Below are 20,990 nucleotides of genomic sequence, written 5' to 3'. Positions count from 1 at the left end.
GGAGATGGTTTTGGAGTAAATCAGGATGTCATCTAAGTAGACAAACACAAAAACGTTTAAAAAATCTCTCAAAACGTCGTTAACTAAAGCCTGGAAAGAAGCCGGGGCGTTAGACAAACCAAATGGCATTACCAGGTACTCGAAATGTCCCAGAGGTGTTTTGAAGGCTGTTTTCCATTCATCTACTTCACGGATTCTGAGAAGGTGGTAAGCGTTTCTCAGGTCTAGCTTGGTGAACACAGTGGCCCCCTGAACCGCTTCAAAGGCAGAGGCTAACAGAGGCAACGGATATTTGTTCTTGATTGTTATTTGGTTTAACCCACGGTAATCAAAACAGAGTCACAGAGATCCGTCTCTTTTGCTTACAAAGAAAAACCCGGCTCCAAGTGGAGAAGAAGATGGTCGGATTATTCCAGCGGCTAGTGACTCATTAATATATTTTTCCATGGTTTCCCTCTCGGGTTTGGAGATCTTATAAAGCTGACTGTTAGGGAGTGGGGCCCCAGGGAGAAGATCGATGGCGCAGTCATAAGGATGGTGCGGAGGGAGAGAAAGGGCTCTAGCCTTACTAAACACCGGAGCCAAATCATGATAATCAGGAGGAATGGTAGAGAGATCAGAAGGGTCAACCGCCTGACGGTTTGCCGGCGACTGAGAAGGAGGAACGGCGGAACGGAGGCAGGAACAATGACAGGGAATAGACCAGGACTCCACATCTCTCTTAGACCAGTTGATATGTGGGTTGTGGAGTTGCAGCCAATCAAAACCCAGAACAATAGATGAGCTTACAGATGGAAAAACATAAAAAGAAATTATTTCTCTATGGTTTCCGAAGATTAGTAGTTCTAAAGGTTTGGTTTGATGCGTAATTTGAGGTAGTTGTTTTCCATCTAAGGCGGATGCTCTCAGGGGTTTAGTCAAAGGAGTGGTCTCAAGATTTAACTGTTTGACCAAACTTGAGTCGATTAGATTTCTTTCACAGCCTGAATCAATCATAGCCGACAAAGTGAGGGACTGATCTTTTAAAAACAGAGTAGCGGGTAACAGAAGTCGAGGAGATTTTTCAGTTTGAAGATGGTCCGCCAGACTCCTCATTTCCTCTGGCGGACCCCGACTTTTACCTTAGGTTGAAACAAAATGTCCAGGTTCTCCACAGTACAGGCAGAGGTTTTGTTTGAACCTCCTTTGTCTTTCTTCTGAAGAGAGTCTGGTGTGACCGATCTGCATGGGCTCGGCTTCTGAGGGCACTGTGGAAGAGGAGACTTCATTAGCTCTTTCAATAGACCTTTCAGGAAGAGTTGTGACTGGAAAAATACGGCTCTTGGATCTGGCTACGGATCTGGCTCGCAGCCTGTTATCTAAGCGGATAGTCAGTCTTATCAAATCTTCCAAAGTATTTGGTTCATCTAGAGTTGCCAACTCGTCTTTAATTGACTCATCTAGGGAGTGAAAATAAGCTCTCTTAAGCACCGTTTCTCCCCAACCGGAAGCGGGCGCTTTAATCCGGAAGTCAATTGAAAACTCAGCCACTGTTCTGTTCCCTTGCTTTATTTCTAGCAACCCATGGGATTCAGTGATCTTATCTGTGTCTTGGTTGAAAGCTTGCTTAAATTCCTTAATGAATTCATCATAAGTACAACCATACTCTATCTTGGAATAGAATTTAGCTTCCGCCCACTCCAAGGCTTTACCAGACAGATGAGACAAAATAAAAGAAATCTTTCTTCCATCTTGCGAATAGCTCTGAGGTGAATGATTAAAAATTATCGAACACTGGAACAAAAAAAATAAGCCTAGGACACAAACGGCTGTAAGGAAGGTCAGTTTTCAATAACATGCACGTTATAAATGTATTACTAAACCACCACATCTAAACTGATGTAAATTGGTTTTCTAAAACGCTCATTTGTTCTGGAACTTGTAACGTTTTTTAGATGTTGTAATGTTGGTTTGCACCTCCCGGCCACAGTAGTATTTGCTGTATATCACCAAGTTCTACAGAAATCTTGTAATGAACATGTAATTCAGGCAAGTTCATGTGATCCAAAAGTACTTCTTCACCAAGCAGGGGTTTGTCTGAATCCTCATCTGGAAACATATAGATAATGGTTGGCAATTGTCACACATTTGTCTTTTGTTCTTCGTTGAAATATAAGAGAAAACCTGTTGGAAAATTAAATAATCAGAACCTATCATGATGAGACAGTAAAGTACATATAAATATATACTTTTATAACTGTGTCTTTCAGAGCAGGCAATTCTTCCTCATTTAAAAGGATCTAATCCTTCATGTACACAAAGCAAGAAAAAAAGTTCTACTTCTTCAATATTTGCAATCTTGAATTGTATGTGCTGTGCACTTATGGAGAGCCATTTCAGCCAAATTAAATAAATAAATGGGTGAAATAAAGAAAAAATGAGTAAAATAAATCAAAAAATGAAGAAAATGAGTGACTCATTTTCTTCATTTTTTGATTTATTTTACTCATTTTTTCTTTATTTCACCCATTTATTTATTTATTTAATTTTGGCTGAAATGACTCTCCATAGGGCACTGTGCTGTTATGCAATCTACTACATTACCAGCAAGGTGCAGTGTTTGCCTGTTAAATTTATTTCATATTTATTTGGAAGAAATCAAATCCTCTTTATATAGCAAGAACAAAATATACTCAGATTGTAGCTGGATTTTTGGAGTGATAATATTACACTACCCCAAAAAATACAACATTATACTTTTGGTTTTTAAAATGGTCTCAAATGAATGTAGACTGCTCTGTAACTACTTCTATATTGTTGTTTAAACACTGTACTGAGTCATTAGATGTATTGAGCCATTAAACAAATTTCTACTAAATATATTTTAACTAAAAATATTTAAGCTTTTACAAAAAAAAAAGCTTTATTAAAAACAAAGCTGACAAAAAGCAGTTTATATGCAGAATTTATAGTTAGTTCCATCCCTCTATAGACAGATCATGATCATAATAGTGCATTTCTTTTTAGGTCTTGTGACAAAATTATACAGTTTATTTTAACAATCGGCTAAAAGTTTTCTTTCTAAATAAATAAATATAATTGAATTTTTATTTAAGTCTTTGAATAATAATTGAAAAACAAAGAATTTAAGAAAATAATAAACCAATTATGTAGATTATCTCTTCTCATTTATTGCTCCAGTCAATGTTAAAATGATGTCAATGAAATATAGTTCCTATCTGGTTTTAGATGTTCTTCTGCTTTAGTACGCAGTAAATTGCTGCATAAATGTGAGTTTTGGGGCCAGTTTAAGTCCCACTTCTCATCTGTGACAAAGGGAAAATAGCTTATTATTATAATTCTAGTTTCAAATTTACCACATCTACAAACTTTTCATGTGGATCATCTTTTTGTTCCTCAGCTAAAGCTCTAAAATTAACTCCAGATGGGAATTCTTTCCATCACCTTTCATGCACTTCTGCCTCCTTAGTGAGCACAGATATTTTTGAGGAATGCTGCCCAAGAGGAAAAATATATAAGCAGAAACTGAAACTGGTTTGATAAATCGCCTTGCAGCTGGTAAATCATTACATTTCACGTATCCCCATGTATTTTGCAAACATTCATTATCACTATTTGTTTTTGTGGATATTCATGAAAGCATAAGTCAATTCTGTCTGCTCTTTTTCTCATTCTGTAGACACATTGTGTCTTTGCACCTTTTTTTTTTAATAATAAAAACCTTCAGCAGATGAGGTAATACCTGTAAATTTAATTATAATATAATAATTGAATCAGATGTATACTTTAAGGACAAAATCATTATCAGCATTGTTATTTAGGCAAAATAGTGGCAGGCTTGAACCTATCAAAAGATCATAAAAACATGTAGGATTTACAGCTTGAATTCAAATATATTTATGGGTATTCTAGCATTGATACAATTTATCTAAAGGCGGGCGTACACTGTACAATTTTTAGCACTTTTCAGGCTGAGTTTCGGCCTCATCATGCGTCCTGCATTGTGTGGTTTACTGGGGGTAACGAAGGGCGATTAGCCACTCACAACCACCTCCCGATCAGGAATCATAAGGTCAGGATAAATTCAACATATTTGAAATTCAGTGATGGGTTTTTGAGCAAATCCTCCTGTTGAAGTAGGGCTACATGTGTCTACGAGCCGATTAACCTAAACCTTGCACACATCGCAGGTCCAAACAAGGGAATTATTTTTTTCTCTCCTCTAGATTGAAGAGTCCAACTAACAGTATCTCTTGGCGCTGAGTCAAACATGTGGTTTTTAGACGTAGAGAATGAGTAGTTAGATTGCATCAGTGTCGGGCTGTACAGTGTAAGAACATAGCTGTGAACTTTTAAACCCTGCGGTGTTGTCGTACTGTTTTGGCTGTAGCTGAGCACAACGATTGAAAATATGTCACAGTGTATGATAGGCTTAATCGCTCACCATCTTGTTGCATAGCTCTAATAGTTATGCCACCTCCATCTTTGCTGAGAAGCCTAGACTAGAAGACTAGAAATATCCCTTCCAAACACCTTAATCTTAAGCTACATTCAAACATTCACAGACACTAAAAAACAGGTTAATTAACTGTTTTAATGGCATACAGTAATTATATTTTCTTATGGGTTTGACCAGATTTCTTTACATTGTTCCCATGACCAGTGATATGACCCTAGTCAGTTATAAAAATACAAGAATATTGTTTTCATGTCTTTGACGATTCTACTGTATACTAAGGTTGTACCTGTTAACACCACTGCAATGGATTTTATTGCAGCAATAAAACACTGACATATTAGACCATCTATATAAACATTCACTGTTTCAAGAACTGTAACCGAAACATTAACTGGTGTTTAATAAAAATATATGGTGTTAGTTGAATAAAAAGAGTAAAAGAAGGCCTTTAAAATACAGTCCCATTTTCAAGAAAAATGTGCATGGAGGACCAAAAAATTTTTTTTATTTTTAGTTTAAACCATTAAATGATTTTGACAATTGGATAAGTTAAAGCATTAAAAAGCAGAGCATTGAAAAGCAGAGCAGAAAAATATAAAACTGGTGTCATGCAACTTGAAAAATTAAGACAAACATTCAGCTTCATCTCCAAGTGATGCGTCAGAACTCTGCGCATTAAATTCTGCTCGATAAACTTGCTGTTTGGGGTGGATCATAAGATTCTTGCTTCCATTTGGTTGTTTATGAGAATCTTCCATCCCTTGTATTTCTAAACTAAAGTTATAATGAGGTAAATAATAACTGAAACACTTTAATGTATGGAGTTAAACTGAAAACATGCCCTTTAAAAGTGTGCGTTCTGTTGAGAGGCAACAGACATTCAGTACAGTTTCAGTTCATCTGCTGGCTTTGACCTCTTTAAAAACAGACAGAATCATGACTATTGCTGGCTTTCCTGTAATAGTTTTACTTCCCTAAGTCTTTTTTATTCCTATTCCTCCAGACTTAACAGTTCCACTTTTCCTCTGTGACTTAGATCACAAGAACCAAGATAACTCACAGACCTTTGAGAGGAAATTTTGCATCCAAGTTCAAAAACAATCCTTGCAAAATCTTTGTCTTGTCAGTATATTTTATGTACCAGTTTTGACAAAGAATATCTTTCGTTTTCTTGATGTTATATACTAATTAATTCGAATTAAAGAGTACATTTTGGATTTGGCTTACAAAAAAATATGCTTTTTAAAATGATTTGTAAAATTTAACAATACAAAATGGTAATGCACTCATGGTCATACATATTCCAGGAATAAATCTGTCGCTCTTCTCATAGATTCACAAAGACAATTTAACATATTGACTTATTTTAATTCAGTTCATTGGTTCAGTATCACTCTAAATGGCATGGCTCGTGTAGAAGCGAAAGCTTGGCAACTAAAGCACTTCAGTTCTTTCTGCCACCACAGCAGCATTGTATTTTGATGAACTGCTTTCGTCCAGAGATCGCTCGTTCGACTGAGTCGTCTGTCCTTCAACATCATCAGCCAAAGCTTTCTTGTAAATTCCCATCAGACTCTGTCTGAACTGGCCTCTCACATTCAGCCCCATAAAGAAGTACAACAGCGGGTTCACGCAGCTGTTAAAATATGCAAAACCATTCGCCAAAGGCTGCCAGACTTTCAACACTGCATTTTTTTTGTCCACCATCTTCACAATTAACAGACAATGGTAGGGACCCCAGCACAGGAAGAAGGCTATGACCAGGGATGCCAATATACGCAGGGGCCGTGACTTCCCTGAAAGGCGTGTGCGTCGGATGCCAATGCCAGCCATGATGTAACAGATAAGAATGACCATGAAGGGGAAAATGAAGCCACACAGGAACCGATTTAAATACAGAAAATATTTGATGGAGCTGGTCCCCTCCTGCCCCTCTTTCACCTCCATGGAACATTTGCTCGCGTTGTTCTTCATGTATACTTGGCGGTAGATGAAGTAGGGACTACTGAAGAGGACCGCTGAGATCCAGACACAAAGTGCCACCACCCTGGCAGCACACAGGGTGCGCCGTCGCTTTGTAAAGACAGGCTTCCAGATGCAAAGCATTCTGTCCAGACTGATGATAGCCAGCAGGAAGACAGAGCAGAACATGTTGGCGTATTTAAAGAAGCCGTTGAATTTGCAGACAAACACTCCAAAGGGCCAGTAGTTGTAGAAGAGCTTCTTTATCAGGGAAAACATTCTTGTCACGCTGAAGACGAGGTCGGCTATGGCCAGATTCACCAGCCACACATTGGTAACCTTTGGCTTCACAGAAAAACAAAAGAGAAGCGACACAGAAATCAACAGAAGAAAATAGAAAGGAGGGAGAAAATGTGGGTAAAAAAAAACAAAATATTAAAACCATTAAATTTGAATTAATTTTGAATTTGAATTAAGAGGCAATATGCAAGGAAGAAAAAGTTTTATTTTACTCTGCACAGGAGAACAACACAAACAGTTAAACTGTTAGTGTGGCTCTGGCGAGGTAGTTGCCCACCCCTGCACATAAAGAGAATTCACACACACGAACAACAAGTCTTCCCGAGAGAAACACTTCAGTTCATTATGGACATACATTTAGTCAGATAAACATTTCAGAAAACTGTTTTCTGTTCACACCAGAAAAAGGATGTAAGAGCCTTGAACACAGTAAGGACATGTTTATCTATATTTCCCCCTTGTCTAAACTAGGGAGGAATCTGCTTCTTATCACACCTGCTTCAACTCCCTACATCTCAGCATAAAGAATGGAACAATGTTAATTTTATTTAGCCAAGAAAAAGCAGTCTAATAATTCATTTCACACACATTTTACAATTTTAAGAACCAGTCCTTAAGAAAATCCAACCTTTAAATTGACTATATTTCTTCAATAGGAGTTAATCCAGTACTTTCATCCACACTGCTGTACTTAGGATATAGATCCAACTAAAGCATTTTTTTGATCACGCTAATAGGATTTTATAATTGCAACTGGAGAATTTATGTTTCCCTGGATATGTCCCATATAATATACAACAAAGCCATCAGTTTGCTTTAGCTTCACACACTGTTTCAACTAGGAAATACTGGGGAACTTGCCAATATGTTAAGAAACAGTGTATTAATCTTTATAATTGAGCTAATTTATTCTTCATGTGTACTTTTGTTGAGGGTTTTTCCAGGAATCTTGGACTGATAAAAATGCCAGGGAAGGACTGTGAGCTAGAAGCCTTGATGGATAGATGGGTAATAATCTTTCACTTCAGATCCTTATACTAATTCTACTTAGAAAAATCTACATACTGTAAAAGCAACATCAGTTTATTTCTCGTGGGTTATAACTTGCACCAAATAAAGGCCCCCCTGAGGGATGGGTTAAACACATAGGAACAAAAAATCTCCCCACCATGGGACTATAAAGGGGTTTTTGCTTTTCATTTTTAAGAACAACACTGAAGAAATTTTATTCAGGGAACCATGTGCCATTAAAAAATCTAACACAAATTATTAACAGATTTGAACAATTCTTTCTTTGTTAAATATTTTAGAATTCATCACATTTTTATTCAGGTTTACCTGGTATATGTCTGGACACGGGCATCCTACAGTCTACATAATGTAAATTTCACAAAATTCCTTTTCACATATTTTCCAATTGGAAGTTTCTTTTATACTTGTTTGATATTGTTAGCCTTATAATAGATAACATGGCAGACATCATAAACTGTGCATCTACCTTGAGTTTGAATCCAGCCACCCAGATCACCAAAGAGTTCCCTGTGATCCCAAACACAACAGTCAGAGTGAAGAGGACAATGCTGATATTTTCCATGATGGCCTCAACATCCACCTTCGTGTGGTCATCCTTGGAGGACTTGGCTATCCCAGGGAGTATAGAGGAATTGACAAACATTGTGATGCTGAAAAATAGAAAGTACAATAAAATATAAGTTTGAGTTTTATTTTCAGCAGTTGGCATTTAAACAAAACATATAAATTGGTAGATTTAGCTGGGTGACTGAGGGAGTCGCTGATGTTCCTATGTGCCACGTGATTAAAACAGAGGAGGGGTAATGCCTGAAAAAGGCAGCCAGACAATTTTAGTGAAATAACCATGCACACACAAACCTAATGGTAACTTAAAAAAATTCTATTAAATTTTCTCTTAGATGGCATCTCAGAATTTCTTCACATGTAAATCATGCATCATATCCTTAAACCAGTTCTCCTGAACTACAGACACAATTCCTGTTCCTCTTTCTAGATGTAGCTCTAAAACAAACCTTTGTTGACACACTACATAAATTTATTAGGCAATTAGCACAATAACCAAGACTGGCTTGTTTTCACAAGTAACTCACTGTCAATTTTAATAGCAATTTAAACTAAACTTATATGGAATAGGGAGGGTGATGAGCAGTGATGGGCAGTAGCGCCGCTACATGTAGTGAAGCTATTAGTTTAACTACATTTTCCAGTAGCTTGACCGTAGCGTCGCTGCTTTATTTATCAAGTAACTTTCCAGTAGTGACGTTATTATTTTTATCAAGTAGCGACGTAGCGTCCACAAACACTACAAAATCCAGGGCATAACTAAGTAATGAAAGCAGGTTTTCTATTTTTGAAACAACAATCAGAGTTATTCTTGGACATTCACGCATGAGCCTCTATTCTGCCTCTCCTGTCTGTATCTACCGAAACATGCGCATGCGCACTGCAGTGGAACTCAAAGAATGACACACACAGACACACGCAGACACACAGAGCCACGCACACAGGATGGAGGAGGAGACAGACTCATTAAAACAGTCAACTACAGTATATTTTTTGAAATAAAAATGAGAAAAATATATCAGCTTTAACTTTATTTGGCGGCTTTAATTTCCAGATAGTTAAATCTGATGAGTGCCACTAAGATACTCTAATTAGAGAGCAGTACTGAAACTTTGATATTGTATTTTCATGGCCTAATTTACTAGGTAGGATGTTTACATAAATCTGTTTTAAGGCTTATTTGCGCAGATAAGATTTTTTAGGCATGGGGGAACAGCTCTCCCATATATAAAAATAAATACATAAATAAATACATGCTCAATAAATAAATAAGCATTCAATTAATTACCCCCCAAAATACAATGAATAAATATGTAGGTAGAAATTAAATTATACAGTGAGACATAAATGTATATATATATCTTAATTAGCTTCTTTATTTTTTCACCTTTTTTGTAAACAGTTTCATTTGTTACTTGAATCGACTGTTTAATTGAGGTCTGAAGAAGTTTTCTCTAAGGGAGACCCTAAAGAAATAAGATGCCTTTTCAAGGGTTTTGTTTTCCCTAGAGATGTCCATTGAATGCAAACTTATAGCCATGTCTCGATGTGTAAAAAACTACACAGTACCTTTAATTTGGTTCTAATAACAGCAGATTGTTTATTTTTTTGTCTACTAGTAATTACTTTAGTTTTTTTTTATTATGCTGATCATAAAGCAATTTTTACACTGTGTTATGTCATTGGCTGATCTTTAATAAATATTTCAACCAGTGTATCAGACTCATTTTGAACTGATATTAGGTTGGTACAACGTTAAGTAGCTTCTGATGTAGTTAAGCTACTTTTAACACATTAGTGTAACTTAGCTTGCTATAATTCTTTAGGTGCTAGCTTTTCTGTAGTGAAGCTTAATTTATTGTTGAGTAACTGATAGCTTAGCTCACTACACTGGACAAGTAGCTTGCCCAACACTGGTGATGAGTGCTGCAGTACAATAAATACATAATTTCTTTAATAATTCTTAAAATGTGTCTTAAATGTATTTACTAAAGCTGGACATAAATACATATTTTTATTCAATATAGAATTAATTGTATGGGCCTTAGTAAAATATAAAAGTAAACATATTTCTTTTATAAAGTATAATAATTTATGATATATAAACCAACATATGTTCCTGCACTGAAGCACACCATTAACTATTTAAAACTGTCAAACTCAGAAGTCCTTTGCTGGGTTCTGTCTCATTCCTGGTGTCTCAATCCTGACCCTATTGTCATTGTGGGTTCTCCCCCTGGGGGTGATGTGCCCTCAGGCCTCGGACCCCTTGTGACCGCCAGTGGAGCCCTTGGGTTTGCTGCTGCAGCCCCATGGGACCATAGCACTATGGCTTCTGGAGTAGGGCCCCTCAGGGTCTGAGCCCCTTTGGAGTTTGGTCCCTCAGTAGTCAGGCCCTGGGTGCTCTCATCTGCCCTTCTCTGATGGATGTGGCCATCCCTATGTCTGCTGTCCCTATATTCTTCTTAAGGATACCCGCTGCTCTTGAAGCTTTTTTTGATGTTTACTTTGGTTGTCTGCTGTCTTCTTTTTGCTGTTTTTGTTTTCTCGTCCTTTCGTCTCAGTGTGGAAGCAGATTTCTAGGAGTTACACTATATCTTTTGTGTTGTCTATTTTTGATGTTTCGTTTTATTTTATCTTTTCATGCACTTTTTCCTGCCCCTATATCTCTCTTTCTCTCCCCTTTGTCCTTATCCCGTCTTTCTTTCTTTCTCCCTTTCTGTCGCTCTACAATAAAGTTTGATATATTATTACAAAGTGGAACTTTATGGAAACAGTCATAATGGCCTTCTTCTGAAAGCAAATCTGTTGGACTTTAATCTAGCTTTGGGACATCTATTCCCAGAGCCATATTGGCAAAACAGGACAAAATAAAGAAGCAGGGTTAGGACCACTTCCATTGAAATCCTGATGTCTGATTGGCGGCTTTTTACTGAACCAGATAAGAAAACTTCTCTTCACTTTTTCTTTTACTCTAAAGTCAAAGCTTTTGCTAGAACAGGTCTAAATACATTTCTCAAACGTGTTGGCCTAGTGGTTAGAACAGTGCACTTATGCTCTGAGAATGTTGCAAGTACCCGGTTCGATCCGGCCTGCACTCTGGGTTCCTGAGCAAGACCCTTTACCTCGCACTGCTCCCTGGGCACCACAACAATGGCAGCCCACTGCTCCCAAAGGGCATGGGTCACACGTAGACAGTGAAATCCCCCCCTGTGGGACAATAAAGGGATTTACATTTTTCCTCTAAAAGGTCAATAAGAATTCATGATTTAGTGCTAGTCAGTGGGCGGGGCTAACCGTTATACTGCTAAAATCTCTGGCAGCTCCCAAAAAACTAGATCCCAGAAAGCGCTCTCTTTGACTTTGATGGATGTTTGACAGAGCAAACTAATTCGGAGACGAAACATTAAATAATTTATTAAATCATGAAATTGCTATATTTTACTATACTTAACTAAGGCCCGTATCATGAATTATCTCATTATTAAGAATATTCTGTATTTATTTCCAGTTTAACCAAAGTATTACACATTTTTATCATTATTTTTAAGGTACTTATTTATTGAAGTGTGGCACTTGTCACCCTCTAAAATGAAAAAACACCTGTCAGAATTTCTTACAATCAGCACTCAGAGCTGTGGCAGAAAATCGCCAACAGAGAGACCTTCAATTCTTGTGCAATGGAGGCAAACATCAGAATGGATGAATGGATACAATATAGCTTGTTTGTTTTTTTACTGGTACCACATGTACAATAATGTTCAGGTTTTAATTTGTAGCACCTTATTGTTTTGTTGTAATTTTTGGGAGGAATTATAAAACACTGTATGGTAAATAAGATTCCTGGTTTAGTGTGTTCTGAGTCCTGGGGTATAGAAAATGGTGTAAAAGCTTGAATAACACACTTGTGTATTGTATACAACAAGCATAACACTAAAGAGAAAAGGGTCTAGTTGTGATTCATCATAGTGTTTTATGCTTAGCCCATCATTATCATTTCATTTGCAAACAAAGCCGCTTTCAAAGAGGAATTATTCATTGTTTTTAAAGTAAAGTTTAATGTTGCAGGTGAACGTAGCGGTTTTGTACATTGTGTGACTTGTCTTAACTTGGTTTAGATCTCAGCTTTGGGAGTGTTACCAGAAACATCCCTGTCCACAAGCACAAAAGCTATTTACAGTATTTATACTAAAACTGATTTTACATAGCTGAATATCCATTGTGGAACAAAGGCTTTAAAACAGTAAATACGGGTCACTTAACATGGATTTAGAAACCCAAATTTACTTCTTGTGTCACAGTGCAATCATAAAAGGTTGGTCAACTTTTTACACATTTTGGAACAATACATATATGACATTTAAAAAGTGTACACAGCCTTTTACTGTTGTTTAGTAAGATCTAAGGACTACATGAGTCAAACAAAATGACAACACGGACTTTATGTTATACTACGATGAAACATAAACTGTAATGACAGGACATGATAAACAGAAAAAGAAGTCCATGGTATTAGACAAACAAGTTTACATTAGAAGACAATAAAATTAGTGTGCACTGAATGAGATAAGAACATCTGTAGATAATAAAGGAAAATGACACGTGAAATAGAAAGATAAACAGGACGTAAAAATGAAAAATTTAGAAAAATGCTTGGAGGAAAGAGAATACTGCTTTAAAGTTAAAGAATGAGTTTAAACCAAGATGATATCCTATAGTAGCAGTAGTAAAATAATTGGATTATTCAGTGGCAATACTCACTCAGTAAACAGGATCCTAAACAGTCCGCTTAAAAACAGACAGAATTTCCAACGATTTGACAAAATGAGAATATAAAATCAGAACATTCTGTGAAAACAAACTCAGCTTTTGAGAAGATGTTAGTGCTGCATCTACAATGTCTGAAAAAATTTATCTTGCTATCTGATTAAAGTGCTGGTGAGCCTCAGAGAAATACAGTGGGAGGGTTGGGCTAAAGGTTTGCAGAAGCAAAGCATCTTTACTCAGAAGAGGAAATTAGCATGAAACTGCAGTAACCAAACTGCTTCCTTTAGCTTTTGATAAGAACAAACGTAATCTGGTCACAGAGGCACTAAATGATGTCACAAGCAGACAGGCACCGCATGCTCTGTAGTTTATTAAGTCATATTACAACAAAATTACATGGGTAATATCTGTGGGCAGAATTAAACAGATTAAACATTAACATGTGGGCAACAGAAGTGCTAAATGCAGCTATTGCACCGCTTCTCTTAAGCACAACAGATTATCTCAATATCTGTGTAAACTGTTCTCCTTTATCTGTAGAGAATTAATGGATTTAGGTTACGAGTAAACATCAATAAAACACTGATAGTAAAAAAAAAATCTCTTCCAACAACATCCATAAAGCAAATTCTCATCAGTCAACTAAAACAATAAAAATCTTAGGACTAAGAACATAAAGTACACACACAAAAATAACACCCACTCTAATAAAGCACTGACTCAAAGCTGAACCACAAAGTATGAGAGCACCATCACATGAATCCCGCTTGGTGACATCAGATTTGAAGGAAGCCAGTATAGCTGATACATTTTTTTGTTTTATTTTAATAAAACTGAGAGACCATAGATGGATAAATTTGAACAAAAAGGCAATATTAAGGATTTTGGTTAGAGCATGATGACCATGTTTTTTTTTTTTGTTTGTTTTACAGCAGATAGTGAATAAGAGTAAAGTATGCACTCAACCCATTGAAAGTGCACATGATTGTTTGGAGTTTTTATATCTAATTCCTATATCAAATCTATTTTTCGACTGAAAAAATTGTTCTTGACTATTGGATATTATTTTGCACCTCAGTATTGAGGCTCAAAATAAATCTAAAGATGAATAAATACTAGTAAAAATAACAGTTATGATGTCTTCATGCAACTCTTTGATTACACTTAAAAATATATCACCAAAGCAGGAATTTTTTATTGTTTCACAAAGGATATTTTCTACTGAATCTGTCTTTCTGATCAGTTTTACGTGTCCTTTTCCTAATCTAGCGATTAATATGGCAACACCCTGCACCACTGTTGTAATAGTTATCCTACATTTAAAATTTGCACTAAACATATTTATTTTGTCATATCGCTTAAGAATTTATACTAATCAAGAGTTATATAAAGACTCTGGTATTTATTATACAGTAGTTCTACATGTAGGCAGAAAGTTTGGTCTCAAGTGGTCGTTAATGCAACAGAGTGGATCCACCATGAAATACCAAAGAAAGAACATCATACATTCATTCAGTCTCACTTTATATATTTAATTCAATGTTGCATGTTTCATTTGTCATTGTTTGAAACTTATTTGCCCCATTTCCATTGATCTGTCTCCCATGTCTTATCTAGTTTTTGGCCGCTTTGGCCATTCATAGTCATGCACACCCCCCTCTGCTGCTAATTACAAGACTTTTACAGTCAGGTTATTTTTAATTGAATGATCTCTTTCCATTGTAAAAAATAAATAGACAGTTGAATTGATGTTAAATCTGATTAGAAAAAAAAAATGAAACTCAGCAACAAGCTTATTTGATGTGAAGGCATATACAGTGCAGATGATTACAAAAAAAAAAAAAAAACTACCTTTTTGTTATCTTCTCTAAATCCTCCATATCACAGTTCATTTGTCAATTCTTCCAGTAAATCTTCTCTCCACATGTCTGAACCATCTTGGTTTTTCTAAACACCTCCTCCGGGTCAGTCGTTCTGATAAGTTCAAGTTAGCAATGAATATTTTTACATCTTTAGCTCCCCCTCTTGTCTGTTTGTTAGAGCGGAGTTTCCCAGTTATACAGCACATCAGTTCCCAACACCTTATAGCTCATCTTCCATCAAACTCTATTCACTGTAGCCTTCATGTCAATCTTCTTTTCATACTATGATTGTTGACTGGTGGTAATTAAATTCATCCCCTTTCACCACCAATTTTCCATTCAGCTTCTCTCTCCAAGCTGTCTTTAGTTTTCTTTCTCCTCTCCTTAAAAAACTCAATGTCATCTGCAAACTACATAATTCAGAGGAATTTAGAGACACCAATTAACCTAACAGTGATGTTTTTGGACTGTGGGAGTACCCGGAGAGAACCCACTCATGCTCAGGGAGAACATGCAAATTCCTTGCAGAAAGATCAAACCCGGAACCTTCTTGCTGCAAGGCAGCAGTGCTGATCAGCCCTATAATCTGTTACTTTAAACAGAATTTACCACTGGAATATAATGAGTTTTTTATGCATCCATTTTATATGTTGAATTTTTAATAAAAAAATATAAAAAAGAAATAGAACATTGTTCCAATTTGAAAAGTGTATTTTGAAGTAGAGAACAATATTCGTTCAGATTGGAATATAGACAATTTCCTGATTCACATATTTTATATAACACCTGAACTGACCTTTTTTTCTTTTTAATGGCTTAATGAGAGCAGTAGGCTTAAGGCTGACCTGCAAGCTTTAAACCTGGGTTCGAATGGAGACAAAGCCATTCTCATGCACTTATCAAGGTGCTCCTTTATGAGCCTGAGTCGATATCTATTTTTTATTATATTCATGGTGGAGAATCCTGCTTCACAGCAGCAGGTTGAGCCAAACATACTCAAAATGTGCAGGGTCACCTTTGAGCAAGCCATTTCACTTTTCTGTCACCAGTTCACCCAGCAGTCCACACTTTCTCTGCTTTCTTTTTCTCACCATCTTCTCCTTCTTTCCCATCGTCCAGCTTGTCACAGGTTTGCCTGCTGTGTCTAAAAGTAGCAGCAGCAGCAACCCAGACTGACAGCAGCTCATTAGCTAATTTGTATCATGTGTAGCCTGAAGCCAGAGGCGAAGGCTTTACCATGTTAACAAGAGAAGTGCCGCAAGAGATGTTAGACACTGTCAATGAAGAACATGCAGTAATTTATAAATGTTTTAAATCAGTTTGCCCCACAACTGTCAGTTTATGTGTTCTGCATCACTCATACATTTAATACCTATTTGCCACAACATAGTTCTTATGGTTTGCTTACTGGAATAAACATATTTAACCCTCCCTACACTTTTCTGTTAACCTTGTTAGAGAAAAGTTGTGGGACCTTTCTCCGAATAAAATTAAACCCTGCTAACTGGTCACCATCTTTCTTAAGAGTTTTCTATTTAAACATCCATTTTTGGATATAACAAGTCTAAACCTCACACCTACTCCTAAAGTTGCCTAACAGTACACTCCTGTTAAAAACTTTTTGTTATTTTTATTTAGAATTACCCACGGAAAAGGAGGCATACAAGGAAGTTACAAATGATGAAAATAATTAAATTTAGAGATAGAGCTACTTCTAGTCTGTGGTTTAAGACGCCAAAACAAGAAGTGACTGTATATACAGGTGCTGGTCATAAAATTAGAATATCATGAAAAAGTAGATTGATTTCAGTAATTCCATTTAAAAAGTGAAACTTGTATATTATATTCATACATTACATACAAACTCATATATTTCAGATGTTTATTTTGTTTAATTTTGATGATTACAAATGACAACAAATGAAAATCTCAAATTCATCATATCAGAAAATTAGAATATTACTGAAGACCAATAAAAACAAAGGATTTATAGAAATGTTGGCCAACTGAAAAGTATGAACATGAAAAGTATGAGCATGTACAGCACTCAGTATTTAGTTGGGCCTCCTTTGGCCTGTATTACTGCAGCAATGCGGCGTGGCATGGAGTCGATCAGTCTGTGGCACTGCTCAGGTGTTATGATAGCCCAGGTTGCTCTAATAGTGGCTTTTAGCTCTTCTGAATTGTTGGGTCTGGTGTATTGCATCTTCTTCTTCACAATACCCCATAGATTTTCTATGGGGTTAAGGTCAGGAGAGTTTGCTGGCCAATTAAGAACAGGGATACCATGGTCCTTCAACCAGGTACTGGTAGCTTTGGCACTGTGTGCAGGTGCCAAGTCCTGTTGGAAAATGAAATCTGCATCTCCAAAAAGTTGGTCAGCTGCAGGAAGCATGAAGTGCTCTAAAACTTCCTGGTATGTGGCTGCGTTGACCCTGGACCTCAGAAAACACAATGGACCAACACCAGCAGATGACATGGCACCCCAAACCATCACTGACTGTGGAAACTTTACACTGGACTTCAAGCAACGTGGATGAAGTGCCTCTCTTCTTTTGCTCCAGACTCTGGGACCTTGATTTCCAAAGGAAATGCAAAATTTACTTTCATCAGAGAACATGACTTTGGACCACTCACCAGCAGTCCAGTCCTGTTTCTCTTTAGCCCAGGCAAGACGCTTCTGACGCTGTCTGTGGTTCAAGAGTGGCTTGACACAAGGAATGCGACAGCAGAAACCCATGTCTTTCATACGTCTGTGTGTGGTGGTTCTTGAAGCACTCACTCCAGCTGCAGTCCACTCTTTGTGAATCTCCCCCACATTTTTGAATGGGTTTTGTTTCACAATCCTCTCCAGGGTGCGGTTATCTCTCTTGCTTGTACACTTTTTTCGACCACATCTTTTCCTTCCCTTCGCCTCTCTATTAATGTGCTTGGACACTGAGCTCTGTGAACAGCCAGCCTCTTTAGCGATGACCTTTTGTGTCTTGCCCTCCTTGTGCAAGGTGTCGATGGTCGTCTTTTGGACAACTGTCAAGTCAGCAGTCTTCCCCATGATTGTGTAGCCTATAGAACTAGACTGAAAGACCATTTAAAGGCTTTTGCAGGTGGTTTGAGTTAATTAGCTGATTAGAGTGTGGCACCAGGGGCCATCAATTTTGAACCTTTTCACAATATTCTAATTTTCTGATATGATGAATTTGAGATTTTCATTTGTTGTCATTTGTAATCATCAAAATTAAACAAAATAAACATCTGAAATATATGAGTTTGTATGTAATGTATGAATATAATATACAAGTTTCACTTTTTAAATGGAATTACTGAAATCAATCTACTTTTTCATGATATTCTAATTTTATGACCAGCACCTGTATACCAGGGGGGTTTCCAGTAAGAGTTTTATAAAGAAAAGAATACTGGTGGAGAAAGAAACAATACCAATGCTGCAGCAGCGAGTGTTGAATGAAACAGCAGTAAAAAATGGATGTTCGTTGTTTCAAGTTTCCAGTTCAGGAGGCTAACCTGTAGATTATGCCACCATAAATGAAGGTTTAGGAGATCTGTCTTTTCTGTTTTAATTACCTGGTGTTATGCAGAGTTTGTAAAAAAGAAAAGTTTACACAATAATTTAAACAATAATTCTATATTTGAACCCTAAGAGAGCTGAATTTATATGAGTTTAAATGAGAGCTACTGTCGAGCCAAATTTCCAGGCATTATGTAACCAGGTACAGAGCCTTTTAAGGGAACCACAACGAGAGATGAGCAGGTCATCGTGAGTTTCTTTTGAAATCTGTGCATTTAGGTTTGGTTGTATTTAAATCTAAATAAAGGCTAGAAAAAGTATGTAGGATGCTATAGACCAGTGTTTTTCAGCCCTGGTCCTCAAGGCACCCTGCCCTGCATGTTTATGTTTCCCAGCTTTCACACACCTGTTATCAATTGATAGCAGATTATCAGGCTTTGCTGAACTGCAATCATCTGAATCAAGTGTGCTGAAGCTCAGAAACATCAAAAACATGCAGAGCAGGGTGCCATGAGGACCAGGATTAAAAAACACTGCTATACACGCTGGTATACAGCAGGGATAAAGGTGTAGTCAGGGAGGGAGGGAATCCGCCTTTGCTAATGAGTTAATCTCTTTCCTTAATATCCCAATCAGCCACCTGTCTGTCTGTCTCTCTGTCTGTCTGTCTGTCTGTCTTTCCGTCTGTCTGTCTCTCTGTCTGTGTCATTTTGGACAGCAAAAAGGAACAAAACCACAATGTAGTTAGCCCTCTGTTACGGTACCTGTCCCATAAATCCTCATCTGACAAACCCCATTCTATAATTTATGTCCTGTTTTATCCCTCCAACCACCACCCATCCATCCATCCACCCATCCATCCATCCACCCATCCATTTACCCATCCATCGATCTATCCATGCAACATCCCTCCCTCCCTCCCTCCCTCCCTCCCTCCCTCCCTCCCTCCCTCCCTCCCTCCCTCCCTCCCTCCCTCCCTCCCTCCCTCCCTCCCTCCCTCCATCCACCCCTCCATCCAAAGTGTTAAATTGAAAGGCTAAAATAATTGAGATAAGATGTTATCAGAGTAAAGCAGACTTGCCACTTTCATGTGCAAGGTGCCGTCCTTGCCCTGGTGAAACAAAGAAGCAACCTAACCCCAAAAATAGACTTCCTGTATGCTGCTTCCCTTTTACAAACAGCAAAACTCGAAAAGAGTTATGTTATTTAACTGTAACCTTTTCCTAAATCTACACACATACTTTAACTAAACCTTAATTCTGAGAATATGTTGCCTCCACACACTGACAAAAATGTTTGGTTTGTTTAAGCAAAACGTCAACAAAACAAGTCTTGTTAAATGGTTGCAGATAAAACCAATAAGAGGCAGTTAAAAACAAGTAAAGCAGCTTAATACTAGATTAAGAAAAACAATGGACTTTTCCTGCTAATGGAAACATGAGCTTCTTAGAAATCTGAGTGTATTATTTACCATTAATGGCTCATTTACAGATCACTTTATGATGATAAATGCACCAAACTCTGCAGAGTGGATATCTAGCAGTGCTGTGTGGTTTCTCTCAGCCAAGTCACTGTTTTCTTTCTAAATGTAGTAAATATTTCCTCATATTTCACTGCGTCCCCAAAGTGAGACTTTTTAAAGTTTCTTAGGTAGTCGCCATGCTGTTACACAGCCACCCTCACAAAGGTTTTAATCAAATAATAAAAAAATAAAAATAACCTGGAATTCTTTGAAAGAAACCATTCATGTCATTGGAAGACGTATGGTTCACTTTTTCAGACTCTGTAAGTTGCAATGAGGTCGCAAATTTCACTTGTTTTATCCTCGTTTTTCTTTAAATTTGCATTCCCTACCTCAACCAAATAAACCACAAGCACTCATTTCAAAACAACAAGGAACACCTCTGTGCTTTTAATAGTAATATGCTTAAAAAAAAACAAAATAAAACACAAACTGTGGTCAGTATGGTTTAACAATGAATTAAGTACACACACGATAAATATCAAAATATGCACAAGCAGATTATGTTAATAAAACAAAATTGATGGAAAATCTTGCCTTGCCTCTGTGAATGCTCCAGCTGTGACTGCTCCAGCTGTGACTGCTCCAACAGCCGCTTCAGGCAGAAATTGAAGAGGCAGAAATGAAAGCTGCGTCCAGGGTTCACCACATTGCTGTTTCTTTCAGTGGTTTTCTTGCTCAAAACATCATGTGTCTGATAGTCCTTTCTTTGTTACACAGACCTCAACACACCCCCTCGCACACACAAACATTCACACCTACTACCCCATAAATATGTTAAAAGGGTGAAGTTTGTGGGAAAAAAGGTCCATACCTTATAAATGCAAAATGTTCGTTGATGCAACCCTAAATAATTAAGTTAGTCAACACATTTTTTCAAAATGTCATTATTGAAATGGCTTAACAGAAATATTGATAATAAAAAAAAGAAAAAATACTGCTGAAATATTTCTGCTTGATGATGCATCTACATAAACTATTGCAGCAGTCAGACTT

General features: G+C 37.1%; 1 protein-coding gene across 4 annotated transcripts; it reads right to left on the bottom strand.

Annotated features, from left to right (window-relative positions):
- Positions 1-5,607: 5,607 nt before the first annotated feature.
- Positions 5,608-20,662, bottom strand: LOC119795059 (C3a anaphylatoxin chemotactic receptor-like). 4 transcript variants are annotated; one of them, XM_038302887.1, is made up of 3 exons: positions 20,532-20,662; positions 8,220-8,403; positions 5,608-6,766 (listed from the first exon to the last, which is right to left on the bottom strand). In XM_038302887.1, exons 2-3 carry the CDS (start codon positions 8,394-8,396, stop codon positions 5,894-5,896), a joined length of 1,050 nt encoding a protein of 349 aa, XP_038158815.1. In that variant the 5' UTR covers positions 8,397-8,403; positions 20,532-20,662; the 3' UTR covers positions 5,608-5,893. The 4 variants fall into 4 exon arrangements, with proteins under 4 accessions (XP_038158815.1, XP_038158816.1, XP_038158818.1 ...); XM_038302888.1 differs by having other exon boundaries at positions 20,537-20,662; XM_038302890.1 differs by having other exon boundaries at positions 8,220-8,405; positions 20,554-20,654.
- Positions 20,663-20,990: the final 328 nt, after the last annotated feature.

This window comes from Cyprinodon tularosa, unplaced genomic scaffold (assembly GCF_016077235.1).
Source record: "Cyprinodon tularosa strain WSP-4 unplaced genomic scaffold, ASM1607723v1 ctg5, whole genome shotgun sequence".
NCBI lineage: Eukaryota > Metazoa > Chordata > Actinopteri > Cyprinodontiformes > Cyprinodontidae > Cyprinodon > Cyprinodon tularosa.
Note: the sequence above shows the minus strand (reverse complement) of the source record. Positions and strands in the feature narration are given on the sequence as shown.